We start from the raw sequence: 20,637 nt of genomic DNA, 5'->3' as shown, positions 1-20,637 counted from the left end.
ACCAATACCACCACCACTACTACTACCACCAATACCACCACCACCACCAATACTACTACCACCACCAATACCACCACCACTACCACCAATACCACCACTACTACCACCAATACCACCACTACTACTACCACCAATACCACCACTATTACCACTACCACCACCAATACCACCACCACTACCACCAATACCACCACCACTACCACCAATACCACCACTACTACCACCAATACCACTACTACTACCACCAATACCACTACTACTACCACCAATACCACTACTACTACCACCAATACCACCACTACTACTACCACTACTACCACCAATACCACCACTACCACCACTACCACCACCACTACCACCAATACCACCACCACTACCACCAATACCACCACTACTACCACCAATACCACCACTACTACTACCACCAATACCACCACTATTACCACTACCACCACCAATACCACCACCACTACCACCAATACCACCACCACTACCACCAATACCACCACTACTACCACCAATACCACTACTACTACCACCAATACCACCACCACTACCACCAATACCACCACTACTACCACCAATACCACCACTACTACCACCAATACCACTACTACTACCACCAATACCACCACTACTACTACTACCAATACCACCACTACTACTACTACCACTATTACTACTACCACTACTACTACCACCACTACTACCACTACTACTACTACCACCAATATCACTACTACTACTACCACCACCACCAATACCACCACCACTACTACCACCACCAATATCACCACCAATACCACCACCACTACTACTACCACCACACCAATACCACCACCAATACCACCACCACTACTACTACCACCACACCAATACCACCACCAATACCACCACCACTACTACTACCACCACACCAATACCACCACCACTACCACCAATACCACCACCAATACCACCACCACTACCACCAATACCACCACCACTACCACCAATACCACTACTACTACCACCAATACCACCACTACTACTACTACCAATACCACCACTACTACTATTACTACTACTACTACCACTATTACTACTACCACTACTACCACTACTACTACTACCACTACTACTACTACTACCACCACTACTACTACTACTACCACCAATACAACCACCACTACTACTACTACTACTACCACCAATACCACCACCACCAATACCACCACCACCACTACTACTACCACCAATACCAATACTACTACAACCAATACCACCACCACCACTACTAATACTACCACCACTACTACTACTACTACCACCAATACCACCACCACCAATACCACTACTACTACCACCACCACCACCACTACTACCACCAATACCAATACTACTACTACTACCACCAATACCAATACTACTACTACTACCACCAATACCACTACTACTACTACTACTACCAATACCCCCACCACCAATACCACTACTACTACCACCACCAATACCACCACCACCACTACTACTACCACCAATACCAATACTACTACAACCAATACCACCACCACCACCACCACTACTAATACTACCACCACTACTACTACTACCACCAATACAACCACCACTACTACCACCACCACTACTACTACTACCACCACCACTACTACCACCAATACAACCACCACTACTACCACCACCACCACTACTACTACTACTACCACTACTACTACTACTACCACCAATACAACCACCACTACTACCACCACCACCACCACCACCACTACTACTACCACCACCAATACTACCACCACTACTACTACCACCAATACCACCACTACTACTACTACTACCACTACTACTACTACTACTACCAATACAACCACCACTACTACCACCACCACCACCACCACCACCACTACTACTACTACTACTACTACTACCACTACTACTACTACTACCACCAATACAACCACCACTACTACCACCACCACCACCACCACCACCACTACTACTACTACCACCACCAATACCACCACCACTACTACCACCACCACCACCACCACCACCACCACCACCACCACCACCACCACCACCACCACTACTACTACCACCACCAATACCACCACCACTACTACTACACCAATACCACCACCAATACTACCACCGCTACTCTTACCACCACCACCACCACTAATACTACCACCAATACCACTACAACCACCACCACCACCACCACTACCAATACTACCACCACCATCAATGCTACTACCACCACCACCAATACTACCAATACCACTACTAATAATACTACCACCACTACTACTACCACTACTAATAATACTACCACCACCACCACTAATACTACCACCAATACCACTACTAATACTACCGCCACCACTACTAATGCTACCACCAATACCACTGCTACCACTAACAATACTACTACTAATACTACCACCACCACGACTAATACTACCACCACCACCACCACCACCACTACTACCATGACTAATATTACCACCACCGCTGCCACTACTACCACCACCACTACTACACACTATAATACTACTACTATTGCCGCCACCACTACCAATACTACTAATACTACCACAACTACTACCACCACTACTACTAATACTACCACCACCATATTCACAACACTGGTAAAGGAGGTGGGCCCGTACTCACAACACTGGTAAAGGAGGTGGGCCCGTACTCACAACACTGGTAAAAGAGGTGGGCCCGTATTCACAACACTGGTAAAAGAGGTGGGCCCGTATTCACAACACTGGTAAAGGAGGTGGGCCCGTACTCACAACACTGGTAAAGGAGGTGGGCCCGTACTCACAACACTGGTAAAGGAGGTGGGCCCGCACTCACAACACTGGTAAAGGAGGTGGGCTCGTATTCACAACACTGGTAAAGGAGGTGGGCTCGTATTCACAACACTGGTAAAGGAGGTGGGCCCGTACTCACAACACTGGTAAAGGAGGTGGGCCCGTACTCACAACACAGGTAAAAGAGGTGGGCCCGTACTCACAACACTGGTAAAGGAGGTGGGCCCGTACTCACAACACTGGTAAAGGAGGTGGGCCCGTACTCACAACACTGGTAAAGGAGGTGGGCCCGTACTCACAACACTGGTAAAGGAGGTGGGCCCGTACTCACAACACTGGTAAAGAGTGTCGGGGAGAGAAACACTGTTCAACTGACAACCGAAATAAGCCTGCAGGCGGCCGGCCCGCCACAAGGAGTCGCTAGAGCGCGATAGGCCAAGTAAAGCCCCCCCACCGGCCAAACTCTCCCCTAACCCGGACGACGCTGGGCCAATTGTGCGAAGCCCTATACGACTCCCGGTCAGGGCTGTCGAACCCAGGTCTGTAGTGCCTTAGACTTCTGCACCACTCAGGAGGCCCAAGTTCCTGCAATTCTCTGCAAATTGCCATGTCTAACGCTGTGTTATTTTGATCAAACATAACACAATCTATCATGCTAAATTAAATTCTCCCTTACTGTCTAGCTTTGGTGATCATTAATTCTCAAATAATATATATAAAATAATATACACTAGTCAAAAAAATAAAGGGAACACTTAAACAACACAATGTAACTCCAAGTCAATCACACTTCCTAAGTGGACAATCACCCCCCCCCCAAGAAACCCCCTTAAACGCCCCACCGAAGCATTACAACGTTAGGCATAAAAACGCCCTGACGATGATCTGCAAAAGGCAGAACTGATCCTAGCTAAGTACTCCTACTCTTTATGGATACGGCCCTGATGTTTGGGGTCGTTTTCAATATAAAAGGAGAGACACAGAGAGACAGAGAGAGAGAGACAGAGAGACAGAGACACAGAGAGACAGACAGAGAGAGAGAACCAGCAGTCCAGCCTACGGAGGCGAGGACAGGACATCCTCCTCTGGGCTCCAAGACAGACATGCAGACAGGGATTTGTCTGTAGCAAGAGGCTGTGACCCAAAACGGCATCCTAATCCCTACCTGGCCTGGGACCAGAGCCCTGGTCAAAAAGTAGTGCACTATAAAGGAAATAGGTTGCCTCTTGGGGGCAGACCTGAGGACTGTCTGTAGCAACAGACATGGCTACACAGAGCCAAATCGAACCAACCACTGCTACTTCTCATATAGCCCACAGACCAGAGCGCAAGACCACAGCAAAAAGAAGAAGGCAGGTGGCACTGGCCTGGTGACATAACCAACCACAAGCAATATTAGTGTTCCTTAGCATCAATAATACAAACCATTTAAATTAAAGTATCGTTCACAGAGCTGTGAGAGAAATGTAAAGCTGTGTGTGGCGTGCACCATCAGAATTAGCTGGCTAGGGAAACAAACAAGTTTTAAAATAGCTCTCGCTCTCTCTGACAATCACTTGGCTTGGCGAAGCTCAATTTCACTCCAGCTTTAAATCCTTTCAGCAGTCCTGTACTTCTCTAGTCTCTTCCTCCTGTACTTCTCTAGTCTCTCTGCTGTTCGACAGACCAGTCTCTTCCTCCTGTACTTCTCTAGTCTCTGCTGCTGCTGCTCTTCCTCCTGTACTTCTCTAGTCTCTCTGCTGTTCGACAGACCAGTCTCTTTCCTTCTGTACTTCTCTAGTCTCTGCTGCTGCTAGACAGACCAGTCTCTTTCCTCCTGTACTTCTCTAGTCTCTGCTGCTGCTAGACAGACCAGTCTCTTCCTCCTGTACTTCTCTAGTCTCTGCTGCTGCTAGACAGACCAGTCTCTTCCTCCTGTACTTCTCTAGTCTCTCTGCTGCTCGACAGACCAGTCTCTTCCTCCTGTACTTCTCTAGTCTCTCTGCTACTAGACAGACTAGTATCTCTGCTGCTCGACATACCAGTCTCTTCCTCCTGTACTTCTCTAGTCTCTCTGCTGCTAGACAGACCAGTCTCTTCCTCCTGTACTTCTCTAGTCTCTCTGCTGTTCGACAGACCAGTCTCTTTCCTCCTGTACTTCTCTAGTCTCTTCCTCCTGTACTTCTCTAGTCTCTGCTGCTGCTAGACAGACCAGTTTCTTTCCTCCTGTACTTCTCTAGTCTCTGCTGCTGCTAGACAGACCAGTCTCCTTCCTCCTGTACTTCTCTAGTCTCTTCCTCCTGTACTTCTCTAGTCTCTCTGCTGCTAGACAGACCAGTCTCTTCCTCCTGTACTTCTCTAGTCTCTCTGCTGCTAGACAGACCAGTCTCTTCCTCCTGTACTTCTCTAGTCTCTCTGCTGCTAGACAGACCAGTCTCTTCCTCCTGTACTTCTCTAGTCTCTGCTGCTGCTGCTCGACATACCAGTCTCTTCCTCCTGTACTTCTCTAGTCTCTCTGCTGCTAGACAGACCAGTCTCTTCCTCCTGTACTTCTCTAGTCTCTGCTGCTGCTAGACAGACCAGTCTCTTTTCTCCGGTACTTCTCTAGTCTCTGCTGCTGCTAGACAGACCAGTCTCTTTCCTCCGGTACTTCTCTAGTCTCTGCTGCTAGACAGACCAGTCTCTTCCTCCTGTACTTCTCTAGTCTCTGCTGCTACTAGACAGACCAGTCTCTTTCCTCCAGTACTTCTCTAGTCTCTGCTGCTGCTAGACAGACCAGTCTCTTTCCTCTGGTACTTCTCTAGTCTCTGCTGCTAGACAGACCAGTCTCTTTCCTCCGGTACTTCCCTAGTCTCTCTGCTACCAGACAGACCAGTCTTTTTTTTTCTCTCCCAGATCTGTTGTCTTCTTCTATAGCCTGGTCTCAGATCTGTTGTCTCATTCTATAGCCTGGTCCCAGATCTGTTGTCTCATTCTATAGCCTGGTCCCAGATCTGTTGTCTTCTTCTATAGCCTGGTCTCAGATCTGTTGTCTCCTTCTATAGCCTGGTCTCAGATCTGTTGTCTCCTTCTATAGCCTGGTCCCAGATCTGTGGTCTCCTTCTATAGCCTGGTCCCAGATCTGTTGTCTTCTTCTATAGCCTGGTCTCAGATCTGTTGTCTCCTTCTATAGCCTGGTCTCAGATCTGTTGTCTCCTTCTATAGCCTGGTCCCAGATCTGTGGTCTCCTTCTATAGTCTGGTCCCAGATCTGTTTGTGCTCTTGCCTACTCCATTGCTGTCCCTATCAAGCCAAAATGTAGCATGATAATGGAGTGGCAAGGAGTTGGAACAATGGCACAAACAGACTGGCACGGAGGCTAGAAAACAGTCACTTCTCTACACACAGAGGGAACTGCTAGAATTAGTCTACTACAGGAGCAGCTAAAGAAAGCACGACGGAGGAAGCACCCGATGTGGCAGTGAGAGTCGGATGTCAATTACGAGAGTCTTCCTGATTGGCCAGAAAGGGGCCTAGCTAACAGCCCATTCCTTCCTCTTGACAACCACTGACTGACTGTATATGTATTACTCCTACAGTGCAGAGATGAGCTGTTGACCTCTCTGCCATCTTAAGAGATGAGCTGTTGACCTCTCTGCCATCTTAAGAGATGAGCCGTTGACCTCTCTGCCATCTTAAGAGATGAGCCGTTGACCTCTCTGCCATCTTAAGAGATGAGCCGTTGACCTCTCTGCCATCTTAAGAGATGAGCTGTTGACCTCTCTGCCATCTTAAGAGATGAGCTGTTGACCTCTCTGCCATCTTAAGAGATGAGCTGTTGACCTCTCTGCCATCTTAAGAGATGAGCTGTTGACCGCTCTGCCATCTTAAGAGATGAGCTGTTGACCTCTCTGTCATCTTAAGAGATGAGCTGTTGACCTCTCTGCCATCTTAAGAGATGAGCTGTTGACCTCTCTGCCATCTTAAGAGATGCAGCAAATAACATCACAGGGAAGCAGAAACATTCAAATGTAAAAATATTTATATATATTTTAAGAGGACAATTTTCAGCATGTATTATTGAGATGCGCAGAAAAACATAACAAGGACTGAGACCCAAATGCTACTTCTATGGACTCTATGGTCAAAAGTAGTGCACTATATAGGGACTAGGGTGCCATAGGGCTCTGGTCAAAAGTAGTGCACTATATAGGGAGACTCAGACACAGACGTGGTGAGAATTGTTTACGTTAAAAAGTAAATTAAAATAACAAATTCTTATTTACAATGACGGTCTATCAAGAGGCAAAAGGACTCCTGCGCAGACGGGGACTGGGATTAAAAATACAAAATGTAGGACAGAAGAGAGACACGCCACCCGGTGGATAGGGTGCCATTTGGGACACATGTAGAGAGGACCAGCTCACGGACCACAGGTCTTTTTTAGAGTTGTTGTTGTTGTTCATACATCATAGTTCCCATGTAGTAGAAAAGGTGTAATAGGATAAACTTTTTTATTTTTTATATTTTTTAATGACCATTCAAATCAAATTAAACTTTATTGATCACTTGCACATATTTAGCAGAAGTTATTGCGGGTGTAGCAAAATGCTTGTGTTCCTAGCTCACGCAGCAGAGTAATACCCAACAACACATAACATGCAAATCTAAAAAAAAAAATAAAAAAAAAATGGAATTAAGAAATATAAATATTAGGACGAGCAATGTCTAATATACAACTGAACGCAACAATTTGAAAGATTTTTGGGGTTACAATTGACAAGGAAATCAGTCAATTTAAATAATCAATTTATCTGTGAAGACCGCACTTCTCCAGCCAGGTGCCATCAGAGGTGAGCATTTAACCACTGAAGTCAGTTACGACGCCGAACTGCAGTCAGGTCAAGACCCTGGTGAGGACGACGAGCACGCAGATGAGCTTCCCTGAGACAGTTTCTGACAGTTTGTGCAGAAATCCTTTGGTTGTGCAAACCCACTGTTTCATCATCAACAAACCCCGCAGGTGAAGAAGCCGGATGTGGTTCCTGGGCTGGCAGAGTTACACGTGGTCTGCAGTTGCGAGGCCGGTTGGAGGTACTGCCAAATTCTCTAAAACGACGTCGGGGGTGTCTTAAGGTCGAGAAATGAACATTCAACTCAGTCAGAATGCCAATTGCAGGCTCACGCAAAACTTGAGACATCTGTGGCATTGTGTTGTGTTGACAAAACTACACAGCTTTGAGTGGCCTTTTATTTTTTTTCCCAGCACAAGGTGCACCTGTGTAATGATCGTGCGGTTTAATCAGCGTCTTGATAATCCATCCACCTGACAGCTGTGGCATATCTTGGCAAAGGAGAAATGCTCACTACCAGGGATGTAAACACATTAAGCTTTTTGTGCGTATGAAAATCTCTGGGATATTTTATTTAAGCTCATGAAACAATAGACCAACACTTTGTTTTTCGTTTATATTTTTGTTCAGTGTAAATATATATGGTTATGATGGGATGTATAGACATTATGGAGAGAATATACAGTAAATAGTGCATTCAGAAAGTATTCAGACCCCTGGACTTTTTCCACATTTTGTTAAGTTAGTCTTATTCTGCAATTGATAAAATAAAATAAAATTTCCTCATCAATTTTCAGACAATACCCCATAGTGACATCACAATACCCCATAATGACATCACAATACCCCATAATGACATCACAATACCCCATAGTGACATCACAATACCCCATAACGACATCACAATACCCCATAACGACATCACAATACCCCATAACGACATCACAATACCCCATAATGACATCACAATACCCCATAACTACAAAGGCGAAACATGTTTTATTTGCATATTTATAAAAAATAAAAACCAATACCTAATTTACATAAGTATTCAGACCTTTTGCATTGAGACTCGAAATTGAGCTCAGGTGCATCCTGTTTCCATCGATCATCCTCGTTTCTACAACTTCATTGGTGTCCACCTGTGGTAAATTCAATTGATTGGATATGATTTGGAAAGGCACACACCTATCTACATAAGGTCCCCCAGTTGACAGTGCATGTCAGAGCAAAAACCAAGCCAAGACAGGACTGTGTCGAGGTACAGATCTGGGGAAGGTAACCCCCCCCCAAAAAAGAGTGTTTAAACAAATCAAAATATATTTTAGATTCTTCAAAATAGCTTTGCACACTGGTTGGCATTCTCTCAACCAGCTTCATGAGGCAGTCACCTGGAATGCATTTTAATTAACAGGTGTGCATTGTTAAAAGTTAATTAGCGGAATTTAGTTCCCTGGAATGAGTAGGTGTGTCCAAACTTTTGACTGGTACTGTATGTGATTTCAGTTGAATAAGCGCCATTGCGCCTGCTCCACATTGTCTGTCTGGGTGGACCATTTCAGATTGCCAGTGATGTGTGCGCCAAGGAACTTGAAGCTTTTCACCTTCTCTACTGCAGTCGTCGATGTTGGCGTGCCCCCTGTGCAGTCTCCCGAAGTCCACAATCAGTTCCTGCGTTTTGTTGGCGTTGGGGATATTTTCCACTCTGCCAGGGCCCTCACCTCCTCCCTGTAGGCTGTCTTGTTGTTGTTGGTAATCAGGCCTACCACTGCTGTGTCATCTACACACGTAATGATTTAAGTTGAAGACATGCGTGACCACACAGTCCCCTGTGTTCAGGATCAACAGAGGTGTTTTGGTCCCTACCTTCACCACCTGAGGACGGCCTGTCAGGAAGTCCTAGAGCCAGTTGCACAGGGCGGGGTTCAGACCCAGGGCCCCGAGCTTAGTGATGAGCTTGGAGGGTACTATGGTGTTGAAGGTTGAGCTGCAGTCAATGAACAGTGTTCTTACATTGGTATTCCTCTTGTCCAGACAGGATTGTCCAGTGTCCAGTGTGATGGCGGTTGAGTCATCCGTGGATCTATTGGGGCGGGATGCAAATTGCTGTGGGTCTAGGGCCCTCAAACTCAACTCTGGACCGCAAAGCCAGTTCTGCTGCTTGTTTTCATTGTTCCTGGTTTAGACCTGGCACTACAGGTGTGTGTATTAATTAATTCATGAATTAATGATCAGGTAGAACAGAAAACCAGCAGGCTCTGGACCTCGAAGGGTAAAAGTTGAATACCCCTTGTCTAGGGTGTCAGGTAAGGTGGAGGTGACATGATCCTTAAATAGTCTCTCAAAGCACTTTATGATGACAGAAGTGAGTGCTACGGGGCGGTAGTTCAGTTTCCTTTGCTTTCTTGGGAACAGGAACAATGGAGGCCATCTTGAAGCATGTGGGGACAGCAGACTGGGATAGGGAGAGATTTGATATGTCCGTTAACACTCCAGCCATCTGGTCTGCACATGCAGACGCGGCTAGGGATGCGGTCTGGCCCGGCAGCCTTGCGAGGGTAAACAAGTTTAAATGTTTTTCTCTGGTCGGCCACGGAGAAGGAGAGCCCACCGTCTCTGGTAGCGGGCCGTGTCGATGGCACGGTGTTGACCTCAAAGCGAAGTTGTTGCCGGCTTGCGAAAGTCAACAGCTTTAATGGTCCTCTTACTCTCGTTGGCCGCGGCCTTGTGAGCGACTGTGGCCCACTGCTTCAGCTCCAAATCAAATTGTATTTGTCACATGAGCCAAATACAACCTTAGCTTGAAATGCTTACTTACAAGACCTTAACCAACAATGCAGTTAAGAATTATTTTTTAAAACTAAATCTAGATAAAAAAAAAATTAAGTAACAATAACAAACCACAAGACTCCACGTGGTAATGGCTCTGCAACATGTTGCCAGGGTGATGTTGCCGGGGTGATGTTGCCGGGGTGATGTTGCCGGCAGACATCAGCCGCTGAGGGAAATGCGTCCTTTTGAAATCAATGTCATGTCCAACGGTAGCATGAGGTCAAATGTTTGACGGCTAACGCTATCTTGTGAATTGAAATCATGAGAAATAAAAGTAGATTTGTTGCATATGGCCTCCACTGGTTATTGTACTAAGATTTATGAAGTCAAACAGTGTTTGGGGCGGCAGGTAGCCTAGTGGTTAGAGCGTTGGACCTTTTTGTAACCGAAAGGCAGACAAGGTATAAATCTGACGTTCTGCACCTGAACAAGGCAGTTAACCCACTGTTCCCCGGTAGGCCGTCATTGAAAATAAGAATTTGTTCTTAACTGACTTGCCCAGTTAAATAAAGGTTAAAAAAAATACATTTGAAAAAGTCAAGAAGCTAGCTAGCACAAACTCTAGCTAGCTACATTGACTATGTTCACAATGTAAACAAAAGCAACTTGAGTAATTAGAGGGTCATTTATTAGCAACAGTTTAAGAGTACTTGAGAAAAACTGGACCAGAGCTATTATACATCCGCATAACAGATGACCACGGTCTGGTCCTCCTCCTCATAACAGATGACCACGGTCTGGTCCTCCTCCTCATAACAGATGACCACGGTCCTCCTCCTCCTCCTAACAGATGACCACGGTCTGGTCCTCCTCTCCTCCTCATAACAGATGACCACGGTCTGGTCCTCCTCCTCATAACAGATGACCACGGTCCTCCTCCTCCTCCTAACAGATGACCACGGTCCGGTCCTCCTCTCCTCCTCATAACAGATGACCACGGTCCGGTCCTCCTCTCCTCCTCATAACAGATGACCACGGTCCGGTCCTCCTCCTCATAACAGATGACCACGGTCCGGTCCTCCTCCTCATAACAGATGACCACGGTCCGGTCCTCCTCCTCATAACAGATGACCACGGTCCGGTCCTCCTCCTCATAACAGATGACCACGGTCCGGTCCTCCTCCTCATAACAGATGACCACGGTCCGGTCCTCCTCCTCATAACAGATGACCACGGTCCGGTCCTCCTCCTCATAACAGATGACCACGGTCCGGTCCTCCTCCTCATAACAGATGACCACGGTCCGGTCCTCCTCCTCATAACAGATGACCACGGTCCGGTCCTCCTCCTCATAACAGATGACCACGGTCCGGTCCTCCTCCTCATAACAGATGACCACGGTCCGGTCCTCCTCCTCATAACAGATGACCACGGTCCGGTCCTCCTCCTCATAACAGATGACCACGGTCCGGTCCTCCTCCTCATAACAGATGACCACGGTCCGGTCCTCCTCCTCATAACAGATGACCACGGTCCGGTCCTCCTCCTCATAACAGATGACCACGGTCCTCCTCCTCCTCCTAACAGATGACCACGGTCTGGTCCTCCTCTCCTCCTCATAACAGATGACCACGGTCTGGTCCTCCTCCTCATAACAGATGACCACGGTCCTCCTCCTCCTCCTAACAGATGTCCACGGTCCGGTCCTCCTCTCCTCCTCATAACAGATGACCACGGTCCGGTCCTCCTCTCCTCCTCATAACAGATGACCACGGTCCGGTCCTCCTCCTCATAACAGATGACCACGGTCCGGTCCTCCTCCTCATAACAGATGACCACGGTCCGGTCCTCCTCCTCATAACAGATGACCACGGTCCGGTCCTCCTCCTCATAACAGATGACCACGGTCCGGTCCTCCTCCTCATAACAGATGACCACGGTCCGGTCCTCCTCCTCATAACAGATGACCACGGTCCGGTCCTCCTCCTCATAACAGATGACCACGGTCCGGTCCTCCTCCTCATAACAGATGACCACGGTCCGGTCCTCCTCCTCATAACAGATGACCACGGTCCGGTCCTCCTCCTCATAACAGATGACCACGGTCCGGTCCTCCTCCTCATAACAGATGACCACGGTCCGGTCCTCCTCCTCATAACAGATGACCACGGTCCGGTCCTCCTCCTCATAACAGATGACCACGGTCCGGTCCTCCTCCTCATAACAGATGACCACGGTCCGGTCCTCCTCCTCATAACAGATGACCACGGTCCGGTCCTCCTCCTCATAACAGATGACCACGGTCCGGTCCTCCTCCTCATAACAGATGACCACGGTCCGGTCCTCCTCCTCATAACAGATGACCACGGTCCGGTCCTCCTCCTCATAACAGATGACCACGGTCCGGTCCTCCTCCTCATAACAGATGACCACGGTCCGGTCCTCCTCCTCATAACAGATGACCACGGTCCGGTCCTCCTCCTCATAACAGATGACCACGGTCCGGTCCTCCTCCTCATAACAGATGACCACGGTCTGGTCCTCCTCCTCATAACAGATGACCACGGTCCTCCTCCTCCTCATAACAGATGACCACGGTCCTCCTCCTCCTCATAACAGATGACCACGGTCCTCCTCCTCCTCATAACAGATGACCACGGTCCTCCTCCTCCTCATAACAGATGACCACGGTCCTCCTCCTCCTCATAACAGATGACCACGGTCCTCCTCCTCCTCATAACAGATGACCACGGTCCTCCTCCTCCTCATAACAGATGACCACGGTCCTCCTCCTCCTCATAACAGATGACCACGGTCCTCCTCCTCCTCATAACAGATGACCACGGTCCTCCTCCTCCTCATAACAGATGACCACGGTCCTCCTCCTCCTCATAACAGATGACCACGGTCCTCCTCCTCCTCATAACAGATGACCACGGTCCTCCTCCTCCTCATAACAGATGACCACGGTCCGGTAAGGTACTTCTCTCCCAGGGCTACAGGGCTAGACATGCAATAAAAATGTAAAAGCCGAATTCCCGAAGCTTTTATGTATATGATTTACTGCACGTGTGCTGTACACAGCCCTAGTTTAAGTGGAATATCTTTGGGCCGCACACAGCCCTAGTTTAAGTGGAATATCTTTGGGAAGCACACAGCCCTAGTTTAATTAAGTGGAATATCTTTGGGCCGCACACAGCCCTAGTTTAAGTGGAATATCTTTGGGCAGCACACAGCCCTAGTTTAAGTGGAATATCTTTGGGCCGCACACAGCCCTAGTTTAAGTGGAATATCTTTGGGCCGCACACAGCCCTAGTTTAAGTGGAATATCTTTGGGCCGCACACAGCCCTAGTTTAAGTGGAATATCTTTGGGCAGCGCTCAACTGGTTGTTGTATGGAGCGGCTTCCAGAAGAATGACATCGGTAGCAGGTAGGGCAGGAAAGACCGTTCAACTGACGATATCTACCAGGAAATGCAAACTGAGGCAACAATGGGTACGCAAACCAAGGTATTTAAAAAAAAGCGACGCGCAATTCAGTCATCATTTGAATAAACATTTAACCCCCAAAAAACGTCCCAGTGTTAAATATTCACCGCAAAGTAGACCTACCTGGTAGAATGACACTATGACGATGATTTGTTATCAAACGGGGCTTGGCTTTCGTGTTTCCAACTCTGACATCACATGTAGGCTACACTGCACACCCCAGAAACAACGCTATCCAAACACTCTTGCTAGGTGCACAATTTAAAAAATGTTTTTTAATTTTTAAAGGGCAACTACACCCTTCCCAAATTTTCGTTGGCCCTAGCCCGTTGTGCGTCTTGCAAATGTACCTGAATATCAAGCCCTGCTTATGGTTGCTTCACTAGACACCCTATTCCCGACCATGGTGCATTACTTGGGCCCTGGTCAAAAGTAGTGCACTATGTAGGGAATTAGGGTTGCATTTGGGATGCATCCTATCTACGGATCTCTGGTGGTGAAAGATCGTGGAGAAAAAAGGGATCAGAATCAGGAGGGAATGTTTTCCCTTGGCTTTTACTATGGAGTTGAACCACGAAGTACGATGTACATGTTATAAGATGCAACAACAACAACAACAACAACAGAAAACCACACAAAACAACACCCACAACACACATCCTTCATTTCCATTCAACTTTTAGGATTAAAGGTCAGTCTAAAAACAAACTCTAAAAAGAGAGAGAGACCCGTCATCATCATTAGTATGAGGATGAGGAAACACCTTGCCTGGTCCCACATCTGTTTGTGCTGTCTAGCCAACTCCTATGGTCCCTGTCACACCAATGACCACCGTTGGAGGAACCACCCAGCAGGGACCCCCTTCTTTACATCAGGGTCATTAGGTTAGTTAATCAGCTGGTGTTTATCTGGGTGGCAGCCTGGAGGCACACCAGGTCCTCTGGTGGTAATCCCACTAATCTGGATCACAGTGAAACAGCCAGTCCAAGACCCATGGAGACCTCAAACATTTATTTTCCTCCCATCTTACAAAACGACATAAATTCATGGCTTCTGCAGACCAGTTTTACAACAGGCTTAAGGTACAGAACTCACTTCCAACACATCAGGGTTTAAATGGTTTTAACAGAGATGGCTGCTCACCTACACTCAGTCTTATGAAAACCTCGTTCTCCCTTTAATCTGGGTTGCAACATTACATGCTAACCGTCCTCTTTAGTTAGAAATTGTCAATGAGTGAGTACGTTTCATTGATAAGTAGAAAGAGGAATTGTAGGTCGATCCAACTCACCTGGCTCCAGTTTAATAATCTTAACAGCAGCAAGCTCTCCCGTTTGGATGTTTCGAGCCTGAAAGAGAGAATAAAACATTTTAGAACACTGCTTGGGGAGCCAGTCACTATCCTGGTATTGCAATCACCGTGCTCTACAGGGCACCGTGCTCTACCATCGGCGCTACAGGGCACCGTGCTCTACCATCGGCGCTACAGGGCACCGTGCTCTACCATCGGCGCTACAGGGCACCGTGCTCTACCATCGGCTCTACAGGGCACCGTGCCCTACCATCGGCTCTACAGGGCACCGTGCCCTACCATCGGCTCTACAGGGCACCGTGCTCTACCATCGGCTCTACAGGGCACCGTGCTCTACCATCGGCTCTACAGGGCACCGTGCTCTACCATCGGCGCTACAGGGCACCGTGCTCTACCATCGGCGCTACAGGGCACCGTGCTCTACCATCGGCTCTACAGGGCACCGTGCCCTACCATCGGCTCTACAGGGCACCGTGCTCTACCATCGGCTCTACAGGGCACCGTGCCCTACCATCGGCTCTACAGGGCACCGTGCTCTACAGGGCACCGTGCTCTACCATCGGCTCTACAGGGCACCGTGCTCTACCATCGGCTCTACAGGGCACCGTGCTCTACCATCGGCTCTACAGGGCACCGTGCTCTACCATCGGCTCTACAGGGCACCGTGCTCTACCATCGGCTCTACAGGGCACCGTGCTCTACAGGGCACCGTGCTCTACCATCGGCTCTACAGGGCACCGTGCTCTACCATCGGCTCTACAGGGCACCGTGCTCTACCATCGGCTCTACAGGGCACCGTGCTCTACCATCGGCTCTACAGGGCACCGTGTTCTACCATCGGCTCTACAGGGCACCGTGCTCTACCATCGGCTCTACAGGGCACCGTGCTCTACCATCGGCTCTACAGGGCACCGTGCTCTACCATCGGCTCTACAGGGCACCGTGCTCTACCATCGGCTCTACAGGGCACCGTGCTCTACCATCGGCTCTACAGGGCACCGTGCTCTACAGGGCACCGTGCTCTACAGGGCACCGTGCTCTACCATCGGCTCTACAGGGCACCGTGCTCTACCATCGGCTCTACAGGGCACCGTGCTCTACCATCGGCTCTACAGGGCACCGTGCTCTACCATCGGCTCTACAGGGCACCGTGCTCTACCATCGGCTCTACAGGGCACCGTGCTCTACCATCGGCTCTACAGGGCACCGTGCTCTACCATCGGCTCTACAGGGCACCGTGCTCTACCATCGGCTCTACAGGGCACCGTGCTCTACCATCGGCTCTACAGGGCACCGTGCTCTACAAGGCACCGTGCTCTACCATCGGCTCTACAGGGCACCGTGCTCTACAGGGCACCGTGCTCTACCATCGGCTCTACAGGGCACCGTGCTCTACCATCGGCTCTACAGGGCACCGTCCTCTACAAGGCACCGTGCTCTACCATCGGCTCTACAGGGCACCGTGCTCTACAGGGCACCGTGCTCTACCATCGGCTCTACAGGGCACCGTGCTCTACCATCGGCTCTACAGGGCACCGTGCTCTACCATCGGCTCTACAGGGCACCGTGCTCTACCATCGGCTCTACAGGGCACCGTGCTCTACAGGGCACCGTGCTCTACCATCGGCTCTACAGGGCACCGTGCTCTACCATCGGCTCTACAGGGCACCGTGCTCTACCATCGGCTCTACAGGGCACCGTGCTCTACCATCGGCTCTACAGGGCACCGTGCCCTACCATCGGCTCTACAGGTCACCGTGCTCTACCATCGGCTCTACAGGGCACCGTGCTCTACCATCGGCTCTACAGGGCACCGTGCTCTACCATCGGCTCTACAGGGCACCGTGCTCTACCATCGGCTTTACAGGGCACCGTGCTCTACCATCGGCTCTACAGGGCACCGTGCTCTACCATCGGCTCACACCGCGCCATGGTCCTGTCTGCCACACACTTTACTACCACACAATGAATAGATCTCTCTCTAAAGTTAGCAAATTACAATAATCAGTATTGTTGGTTTCATCTTCATTACTCAGTCCCTCCAGGATTTTGCGATTTGCAACATATTTAGCCAGATCAACAACTCCACATATTATGCAAATGTTTAAAACACCTGACCAATCACTGCACTATTACCGCATAAACCAGTCAAATCATTGCAATGTTACCGCATAAACTGTCTAATCACCTCACAAAAAAAAGATGGCTTGCAATTTTATCCAAATCACCACACTTTTAATTGCATAAAATGATTCAATCAAGCAACAAACTTTCCCTCGTCAGAGCATTTATTTGCAAATTTGATAAAATCATCATAATTCACCGTGTAAAATGTCTGAATTGCCACAATAAAAATCAAGAGTTTAAAATATAATACATAAATACAAATTAAAAAACACTAAAATCCTGGATGAACAGATTACTAAATACCATTTTATAGTCCCAGGACAACTAACAGACAGAGATAATTTCGATGAAAGTCTAGAGCAGACCACAATGTTACCAGCCCGGCTCCAAAATCTGTACTATTAGAAAGCACAAAAATGTCACAATCTGGCAGGCTAGAAGGACACATTTTTCTACTGAAAAGTACTAGCCTCGGGCTAGCGAGCTATTCTTAATTTCCATCCCTGGATGAAACATTAGAAAACTGTTACTCAAAAGAGAGAGGCAAGAGCTGAGTTATAAAACAACCAATCAAAATCAAGCTCCATGGGCTGAGTTATAAAACAACCAATCAAAATCAAGCTCCATGGGCTGAGTTATAAAACAACCAATCAAAAATCAAGCTCCATGGGCTTACTTCCTCGTTGATACCCCACTCGGGTTTTAGACGTTTGTAAAAACTTTCTCTGCACTGCAGCAGACCAAAACAACATGGTATGGGGAGGATCTTTCAAATCTGAAATATTTCTGTTGTCAGTACAGCACAGAACACTCCCATTCTGGGCTCATGTTTAGACAAGGACCTGATCATATTTCCCTCTGCCACAGTCCTGCTTCGGTCTGGGGTGGAACTGTGTCTGGGACTGTGTCTGGGACTGTGTCTGGGACTGTGTTTAGAGTGGGACTGTGTCTGGGACTGTGTCTGGAACTGTGTCTGGGACTGTGTCTGGGGTGGAACTGTGTCTGGGACTGTGTCTGGGACTGTGTCTGGGGTGGAACTGTGTCTGGGACTGTGTCTGGGGTGGGACTGTGTCTGGGACTGTGTCTGGGGTGGGACTGTGTCTGGGACTGTGTCTGGGGTGGGACTGTGTCTGGGACTGTGTCTGGGGTGGAACTGTGTCTGGGACTGTGTCTGGGGCTGTGTCTGGGACTGTGTCTGGGGTGGGACTGTGTGTGGGACTGTGTCTGGGGTGGGACTGTGTGTGGGACTGTGTCTGGGGTGGAACTGTGTCTGGGACGGTGTCTGGGGCGGGACTGTGTCTGGGGTGGGACTGTGTGTGGGACTGTGTCTGGGGTGGAACTGTGTCTGGGACTGTGTCTGGGGTGGAACTGTGTCTGGGACTGTGTCTGGGGTGGGACTGTGTGTGGGACTGTGTCTGGGGTGGAACTGTGTCTGGGACGGTGTCTGGGGTGGAACTGTGTCTGGGACTGTGTCTGGGGTGGAACTGTGTCTGGGACTGTGTCTGGGGTGGAACTGTGTCTGGGACGGTGTCTGGGGCGGGACTGTGTCTGGGGCGGGACTGTGTCTGGGGCGGGACTGTGTCTGGGGCGGGACTGTGTCTGGGGTGGGACTGTGTCTGGGGCTGTGTCTGGGGTGGAACTGTGTCTGGGACTGTGTCTGGGGTGGAACTGTGTCTGGGACTGTGTCTGGGGTGGAACTGTGTCTGGGACTGTGTCTGGGGTGGGACTGTGTGTGGGACTGTGTCCGGGGTGGGACTGTGTCCGGGGTGGGACTGTGTCCGGGGTGGGACTGTGTCCGGGGTGGGACTGTGTCCGGGACCGTGTCTGGAGTGGGACTGTGTCTGGGGTGGAACTGTGTCTGGGACTGTGTCTGGGGTGGGACTGTGTCTGGGGTGGGACTGTGTCTGGGACTGTGTCTGGGGTGGGACTGTGTCTGGGTTGGGACTGTGTCTGAGACTGTGTCTGGGGTGGGACTGTGTCTGAGACTGTGTCTGGGACTGTGTCTGGGGTGGGACTGTGTCTGAGACTGTGTCTGGGGTGGGACTGTGTCTGGGGTGGGACTGTGTCTGGGACTGTGTCTGGGGTGGGACTGTGTCTGGGACTGTGTCTGGGGTGGAACTGTGTCTGGGGCTGTGTCTGGGGCTGTGTCTGGGACTGTGTCTGGGGTGGAACTGTGTCTGGGACTGTGTCTGGGGTGGGACTGTGTGTGGGACTGTGTCTGGGGTGGAACTGTGTCTGGGACGGTGTCTGGGGCGGGACTGTGTCTGGGGTGGGACTGTGTGTGGGACTGTGTCTGGGGTGGAACTGTGTCTGGGACTGTGTCTGGGGTGGAACTGTGTCTGGGACTGTGTCTGGGGTGGGACTGTGTGTGGGACTGTGTCTGGGGTGGAACTGTGTCTGGGACGGTGTCTGGGGTGGAACTGTGTCTGGGACTGTGTCTGGGGTGGAACTGTGTCTGGGACGGTGTCTGGGGCGGGACTGTGTCTGGGGCGGGACTGTGTCTGGGGTGGGACTGTGTCTGGGGCTGTGTCTGGGACTGTGTCTGGGGTGGAACTGTGTCTGGGACTGTGTCTGGGGTGGGACTGTGTGTGGGACTGTGTCCGGGGTGGGACTGTGTCCGGGGTGGGATTGTGTCCGGGGTGGGACTGTGTCCGGGGTGGGACTGTGTCCGGGGTGGGACTGTGTCCGGGGTGGGACTGTGTCCGGGACCGTGTCTGGAGTGGGACTGTGTCTGGGGTGGAACTGTGTCTGGGACTGTGTCTGGGGTGGGACTGTGTCTGGGGTGGGACTGTGTCTGGGACTGTGTCTGGGGTGGGACTGTGTCTGGGTTGGGACTGTGTCTGAGACTGTGTCTGGGGTGGGACTGTGTCTGGGACTGTGTCTGGGGTGGGACTGTGTCTGAGACTGTGTCTGGGGTGGGACTGTGTCTGGGTTGGGACTGTGTCTGGGGTGGGACTGTGTCTGGGACTGTGTCTGGGGTGGGACTGTGTCTGGGACTGTGTCTGGGACTGTGTCTGGGGTGGGACTGTGTCTGGGACTGTGTCTGGGGTGGGACTGTGTCTGGGTTGGGACTGTGTCTGGGACTGTGTCTGGGGTGGGACTGCCAGATATCAGAAATAGAGTGTCATTTAGGACTCGGCCCAGGGATTGTGTGTTCATGGCTCTCTCTGGGAGAATACCAGGGCACTGCATTCCACCAGCGGCCTACCTCGGTTGCCTGTGTCTGTGATGGGAGTGGCCTGCCAAAGATTGCTTTGTGAGGCAAGGGTTCGACAGACGGGGTGCTTCGACTGGATCAAATTGG

The 20,637-nt window shown here is 49.8% G+C and overlaps 1 protein-coding gene across 1 annotated transcript in view; it reads right to left on the bottom strand.

The window, feature by feature from the left end:
- Positions 1-20,637, bottom strand: part of LOC139383836 (mitogen-activated protein kinase kinase kinase kinase 5-like) — a 151,613-nt gene that overhangs the window by 110,612 nt on the left and 20,364 nt on the right. The window contains exon 3 of the mRNA XM_071128413.1: positions 15,186-15,243. Within this exon, the coding sequence (XP_070984514.1) occupies positions 15,186-15,243 (58 nt within the window). The remainder of the gene's footprint in view (positions 1-15,185; positions 15,244-20,637) is intronic.

This window comes from Oncorhynchus clarkii, chromosome 25 (genome assembly GCF_045791955.1).
Source record: "Oncorhynchus clarkii lewisi isolate Uvic-CL-2024 chromosome 25, UVic_Ocla_1.0, whole genome shotgun sequence".
In the NCBI taxonomy this organism is placed as follows: Eukaryota; Metazoa; Chordata; class Actinopteri; order Salmoniformes; family Salmonidae; genus Oncorhynchus; species Oncorhynchus clarkii.
The sequence above is the reverse complement of the archived record's forward strand: the minus strand, read 5'-3'. Positions and strand labels throughout refer to the sequence as shown.